This window comes from Nicotiana tabacum, chromosome 23, assembly GCF_000715075.1.
Source record: "Nicotiana tabacum cultivar K326 chromosome 23, ASM71507v2, whole genome shotgun sequence".
Taxonomy (NCBI): domain Eukaryota; kingdom Viridiplantae; phylum Streptophyta; class Magnoliopsida; order Solanales; family Solanaceae; genus Nicotiana; species Nicotiana tabacum.
The window spans coordinates 45,380,212-45,387,573 of NC_134102.1; the positions used below are offsets into that span (position 1 = coordinate 45,380,212).

Sequence of the window (7,362 nt, forward strand, 5' to 3'; positions counted from 1 at the left end):
TTGGAATTCGATAAAATTGGTATGGTTGAACTCGTATTGGAATGGGTATTCGGATTTCATGAAAATTATTCCGGCTTCCGAGGGGCGGGCTGATGTGTGGCTATAATTCATGGTTTAGCACATTATTTGCCTTGAATATTTATATGTTTTAATGATAAAGTACACCTTATTTGCGTGTAATAGGGTTCATTTTATGTGTAGGTGAATTGGAGGTGAAAGTAGAAGAAAAAGGAGACCTAGAAGTCAAAAGCGTGTGCGGGAGAATTGAATGAGAGAACCTGGCGATGCCAGGCTTGAAGCTGGCTTTAGGCTGGCATTGCAAGGCAAAGGCCAGGCTGAAGCTGGCGTTAGGCTGGCGTTGCAAGGCAAAGGCCAAGTTGAAGCTGGCGTTAGGCTGGCGATGCCAGGCCTGGGGCCAGGTCCAATCCGAGTTTTGAAGACTTAATTCATTTTCGGGTTTGACTAGGACTTGGCCTACACATTTAGGTCTTTTCCTACACATATAAATAGACCTAAAAACGCCACTTGGAGGGAGTCTTTTGGCGACCGGAGGCAAGAACATCACGTGGACAACTTTTGGAGGAGAAAATCATCGAGTTCTTCATCCCTTTATCTTTTCATTGTAGTTTGTTTATGCAAAATACTTGAAAAATTATTACTACGATCGTGAGTGGCTAAAACTCGTAGTTCTGGGGTTGTGATTTAGCCATGAATATTGTTGTTTTACGTTGACTTAACCTTGATTACAATTCACTAATATATGTTGTTTCTTCAATTCTGTAATTAATTACTTAATTGTCTGGCCAGCAGTTAGGTTCTATTTACTATCTATGCTATGCTTGGGAAAGCCGTATTTAGATTAGAGAAGAATTGAAGAGAGCATTATCTTAACTCTTAGGGGAGTGGATTTGTGGTTAGGATAGGAGTATACCTAGTCACCGTGCTTAATTATAGATTGATTCCATAGGAATATAGGCGTTAATCTATTTTGAATAGGCGAGTAGTACTTTGGGAGAAGGCTATGAGAGCAATAGTTTGATTAATTAGCAACCATGAGTGAATTGTATGCAAGGGAGAGTTAACTCGAACACAATAGGATTGGTGAATCGATCAATACCCTGGAATATTTATCTCTACTGAATACACCACAATTATTTTGCTACTTGATAATTTAGTTATTAATTAGAATGATAGTTTAGTATAATCACATCTTTGAACTCGATTTTGGCTTGACTGAATAACAATCTTGGTAAATTTAGTGGGTAGTTGATACAAGTCTCTGTGGGTTCGGCACTCGACTTATCATTTTATTACTTGTATGACCACGTATACTTGTGTGTGCGTTTGGGAGCAACAAGCTTTTGGCTCCGTTGCCGGGGACTTGAATATCGACTACTTTCTAGTTTTTGCTTTAGTTGTTTATTTCATCAACTCTAACGTTACTTGATTATTGCTCTGGTCTCAGGAACTTTGATTGAATGCGTAGGGTCAGAAGCCAGGACAGACTTCAAGGATTTGACCCCGAACCTGAGAGAACATTTCATAGGAGGTTTAGGGAAGCAAGGGAAACAAATAATCTTCAGGCACTCATTCAGTTTCCTGTGAACATGGTAGAGGAGAAACACATGGTTGTTTAGGAGGTGGCGATGCCCAGCATTGCTAATGTCACCTCCAGCATCGTGAAGCCCAGAATCACCGGGCACTTTGAGCTGAAACATAGCATGATCCAGCTACTTCATGCGAATGGGCAGTTTATGGGTCTTCCACATGAGGATCCACAACAACATATCCTGAACTTCTTGGAGGTTAGTGATATTTATATCACTAATGAGGTCACTCCAGACTATGTGAGTCTCACACTTTTTCCTTTCTCTCTGTTGGGCGAAGCAAAGTGATGGCTAAAGGCAGAACCAGCTAATTCTATTACATCATGGAATGATTTGGCAAGGAAAGTTTTGACAAGGTTCTTCCCTTCAGGCAAAACTACAAAGATCAGAAGTGAGATAGTCGCCTTCAAACAGAAAGCGGGGGAGTCTCTATACTCAGCTTGGGAGAGTTCAAGGGGCTGCTCAGAGACTGTCCTCATCACAATAAGACAAACAAAGTGTTAGCTCATACTTTCATAGAAGGGCTACATCCTGAAACAAAAATTGTGGTAGATGCTGCAGCTGGAGTTCAAGTGTTAGAGAAACACTTTGATGAGCTATATGCATTATTGAACAAATTCTCCAAAAGCAATCCGGATTGGAAAGGAGAAATGGGCAAACACACGGTGCAAAAGTCTGCAGGGGTTCTCGAGTTAGATGTCATCTTGGCATTATCAGCGCAAATTTCTTCAATGACCAACCAAGTCAATCAGATGACCTTGGTTATTAACAAGCAGCAACCAGTGCTACTGGTTCAAGTGTTTTGTGAAGTATGTGGAGAGGGTCACACGAGTGACTTATGCCCAGTTAATCCAGAGTCTGTCTGCTTTGTGCGTAATGCAAATAGGGGCCAGATGAACCAATATGGGAACACTTACAATCCCAACTGGAGGAACCACCCAAACTTCTCTTGGGGTGGAAATCAAGGTACTCAAAATCAATATCGACCACAAGCACCTCAACAATAATATAGACCACCTCAGACTCAATAACAGGAAATCTCAACAAGTCATATTGAGGAAATGATGAAGAAATTGATGGTTGACCAGCAAGCCCACATCGCAGAGATGATACAGAAAGTGATGGTTGACCAGTAGGCCCAAGCCACAGCAATGAGAAATTTGGAGTGCCAAGTGGGACAACTGGCCAGTGCCCAAAATACTAGACCAGTTGGAGCTCTTCCAAGTGACACTGAAGCTAATCCTAAGGCATCCATTAATGCCGTGTCATTGAGGAATGGGAGACAATTAGAAGAAGTCCAGTGGAAAAAGAGAAAACATGTGACTTTTAATGAGAGGCCAGCCACTATAGAATCAAAATCATAAAAATCAAAGGAGTCAGAGAAGCCAGCTGAAGAGGCGGTGGCTGAGCAACCCCCACCATTGGTTGCGAGGCCACCACCTCCGTTTCCACAAAGATTGCAGAAAATGAAGGATAATGCCGCATATAAAAAGTTTCTTGATATTTTGAAGGAGGTGCAAATTAATATTCCATTGGTAGACATCTTGCAAGAAGTGCCCAAATAAGCAAAATACATCAAGGACATAGTGGCAAATAAAAGGAGGCTGACCGAGTTCAAAACTGTGGCACTCACGGAGGAATGTAGATCAAGAATTCAAAGCAAGCTACCTCAAAAATTGAAGGATCTGGGTAGTTTCACTATCCAAATCTCGATTGGTAAGCATGCAGTCGGGCGAGCCTTATGTGATCTTGGAGCGAGCATCAATTTTATGCCGCTATATGTGTTCTGATAGTTGGGGTTGGGTGAGCCACGCCCAACAACGGTAATCTTACAGTTGGCTGATCGCTCCCTTGCTCATCCTAAAGGAGTGATTAAAGATGTGTTAGTTCAAGTGGGTTCTTTCATATTCCCTGCTGATTTCATTATCTTGGACTACGAGCCTTATCAGGAAGTCCCATTTATTTTGGGGCATCCATTTTTAGCCACGGGCCGAGCTATTATTGATGTTTACGAAGGAAAGATGACGATGCGAGTAGGCAATCGAGTGGAGGTATTCAATGTATATAAAACACTCAGATTACTAGCCCAATATGAAGAGCTATTCATGATTTCTGTGATGGAAGGTGATGCTACATCAGTAGTGCCTTATATGAGCCCTATAGATCCTCTTGAACGAGCTTTGATTGGGGATGAAGAAGACATCGAAGATGAAATGATGGGAGAAATTGAGCAAGTACTTGATATGTCCTCCAATTATTTCCATGGGTTTGGAAAATTTGAGGAGTTGGACAGGCCTGTCACTCTGACCCCTCCTAAGCCATCTATTGAAGAAGCTCCAAAGCTAGAACTTAAGCCCCTATCAGTGCATCTGCACTATGCTTATTTGGGGAACTCTAAGATATTGCTCGTGATTATCTCATCCAGCTTAACTAACACACAAGAAGAAAAATTGCTCAGAGTACTTCGCGAGCATAAAAAGGCTATTGGGTGGACAATTGTTGACATCAAGGGAATCATTCCATCGTTTTGCATGCATAAAATCTTCTTGGAAGATGGACACCGCCTTAGTGTTGAGCAGCAAAGGAGGTTAAATCCCATTATGAAGGAGGTCGTGAAAAAGGAAGTAATTAAGTTGCTCGATGCAGGTATCATCTTTCCTATTTCTGACAGCAACTGGGTAAGCCCAGTTCAATGTGTGCCCAAAAAAGGGGGGATGACTGTGATTGCGAATAAGAAAAATGATCTAATTCCTACTCGCACTGTAATGGGGTGGAGAGTCTGCATCGATTATAGAAGGCTCAACAAAGCAACCTGTAAGGACCACTTTCCACTTCCATTCATTGACCAAATATTGGACAGATTAGTGGGGCATGAATATTATTGCTTCCTTGATGGTTATTCAGGATAAAATCAGATTATCATATGCCTAGAGGATCAGGAGAAGACCACTTTTACTTGTCCTTATGGCACTTTCGCCTTCAAGAAAATGTCGTTTGGTCTTTGTAATGCATCAGCAACTTTCTAGAGATGCATAATGGCTATTTTCACCGATATGGTGAAAAATTTTGTGGAAGTTTTTATGGATAATTTTTCAGTCTGTGGGTCTTCTTATAATGATTGTTTGAAGAATTTGAGCAAGGTATTGGCCCGTTGCAAAGAAACAAATCTGGTATTGAATTGGGAAAAATGCCATTTTATGGTGCAGGAAGGCATCGTGTTGGGTCACTGAGTGTCTAGGAGTGGCATTGAAGTTGATAAGGTGAAGGTGGAGGCAGTTGAAAAATTACCTCCACCTATTTCTGTGAAGGGTGTCCGGAGTTTCTTGGGACACGCAGGATTCTATCGATGCTTTATTAAAGATTTTTCTAAAATTGCTACTCCTTTGTACAGGTTGCTTGAAAAAGATGTAACTTTCAATTTTGATGACGCCTGCCTCAAGGCATTTGAAGAACTCAAAAAGAATTTGGTGGCTGCTCCCATTATTGTGGCACCAGATTGGTCCTTACCATTTGATCTTATGTGTGATGCGAGTGACCATGCTATTGGGGCAGTGCTAGGCCAGAGGAAAGACAGGGTGTTTTATTTCATTTACTATGAGAGTAAGACTCTTGATGATGCACAACTGAATTACACCACCACTGAAAAGGAGTTGTTAGCCATTGTGTGGGCCTTTGAGAAATTTCGGGCATAAACTTAGTGGGAACAAAAGTCGTAGTCCATACCGATCATGCAGCAATCAGGTATTTATTTACAAAAAAGGAATCTAAGGCTAGATTGATGCACTGGATTTTGTTGTTGCAGGAATTTGATGTAGAAATACGAGATCAAAAGGGCATAGAGAACAAAGTAGCTGACCATCTATCAAGGCTGGAAAGTCACGACCACGTGGAGGAGGGTGGCCAAATTAAAGAAGTATTTCCCGATGAGCATCTTTTTGCTATCACCCAAGACCCTCCCCCATGGTACGCAGACTATGTGAATTATCTTGTGAGTGGGGTACTTCCTCCTGAAATTGAATCTGAAGCTAGAAAGAGGTTTTTACATGATGTGAACATCTACTATTTGGATGAGCCATATTTGTACGAGCAATGTGCTGATCAGTTGCTGAGGAGATGAATTCTAGAAAAGGAGGTAGAATTAGTGTTGTATGATTGTCACACATCACCTTATGGGGGCCATCATGGAGGAGATAGAACAGCTGCAAAGGTATTACAATCCGGTTTCTTTTGGCCAACTTTATTCAAGGATGCCCATGTATTTGTTAAGAAGTGTGGCCAGTGTCAGATAATAGCAACAATCACTAGGAGGCATGAGATGCCTTTGAATAACATCCTGGAGGTTGAGCTTTTTGATGTATGGGGGATAAATTTTATGGGACCATTCCCATTGTCCAGGGGAAAAAAATACATTTTTCTAGCAGTTGACTACATGTCAAAATGGGTAGACGCGATCGCATTGTCAGCAAATGATGCCATGGTGGTAGCTGCGTTTGTGAAAAAGAACATATTTTTGAGGTTTGGGACTCCACGTGCTTTGATTAGTGATGAAGGGACACACTTTTGTAATCGGTTGTTGAATAACCTTCTAGCTAAATATGGAGTCCGCCATAGAGTTACGACAGCATATCATCCTCAAACAAGTGGACAAGTTGAGGTGTCTAATAGAGAAATAAAGCAAATCTTAGAGAAGACGGTGAGTGTGAATAGAAAAGATTGGGCTACAAAGTTAGATGATGCCTTGTGGGCATATAGAACTGCATACAAAATGCCAATTGGGGCGTCGCCGTATAGGCTAGTTTATGGGAAGGCATGTCACTTGCATGTTGAACTTGAACAGAAAGCATATTGGGCCATTAAGAAGTTAAATATGAACCTTGAAGCCGCGGGCGAGAAAAGACCTTTGCAGTTGAATGAGTTAGATGAGTTTATGCTGCACTCTTATGAAAATGCTAAGCTTTACAAAGAAGAGACAAAAAGATGGTATGACAAGCATATCAAGTCGCGTCACTTCGAGCCAGGCCAACAGGTATTATTGTTCAATTCTAGACTAAAGCTATTTCCTGGGAAGTTAAAATCGAGATGGTCAGGCCCGTTTGAGGTAGTGAGAGTAACTCCTTATGGTGCAATTGAGCTGCGGGATTTGAATGGTGAAAGAAAATTTTTGGTGAATGGACAAAGAGTAAAGCATTATTGGGGAGGAATAATTGATCGTGAGAAGACCAAGGTTGTAGTCGCTGATGAGTAAGCGAGATTCTGAGTCGTGCCGCGACATTAAATCAGGCTCTTGTTGGGAGGCAACCCAGCCTTACTACTTTTTTTTGTTTTTATTATATTATTTTTTAGTGTTTGTTTTGATTTTGTAGGATTATACGCATAGGAGGCAAAGCCATTGGAAGAGTGCAAAAGCGAGTTAGATGGTGAGAACTAAGTGTGGAGTGCCACACAAAAGATCATGCATGGGGGAAGTCTGAGTACCCGTGAGCCGCTATTGCTTCGGCCTTTGGCCTTTCAGGGAGTTTCTTGTCCACCCTCGTTATTGTTTTGCTTATTTGTGCATTGGGGAAACTGCACTCTTTTAAGTGTGGGGTGGGAGAATTCTCTAGATAATTAGTAGTGGATGTAGAAAAATGATAAAAAAAATTCCCGAAGTTGTGTATTATTTTAAAAAAAATGAAAAAAGTAGAAAAGTTTGACTTCTCCCGATGATGGATCTCATTTGACATGTCTCTTGAGGGATTTAAGTTGAAAGAAAAAA

General features: G+C 41.3%; 1 protein-coding gene across 1 annotated transcript; it reads left to right on the forward strand.

Annotated features, from left to right (window-relative positions):
• The first annotated feature begins 268 nt into the window (after positions 1–268).
• LOC107791089 (uncharacterized) lies at positions 269–5,724 on the forward strand. The gene is made up of 5 exons (XM_075245608.1): positions 269–419; positions 2,160–2,416; positions 3,401–4,476; positions 4,999–5,293; positions 5,410–5,724. The coding sequence occupies exons 1-5, from the start codon at positions 269–271 to the stop codon at positions 5,722–5,724; spliced, it is 2,094 nt and encodes a 697-aa protein (XP_075101709.1).
• Positions 5,725–7,362: the final 1,638 nt, after the last annotated feature.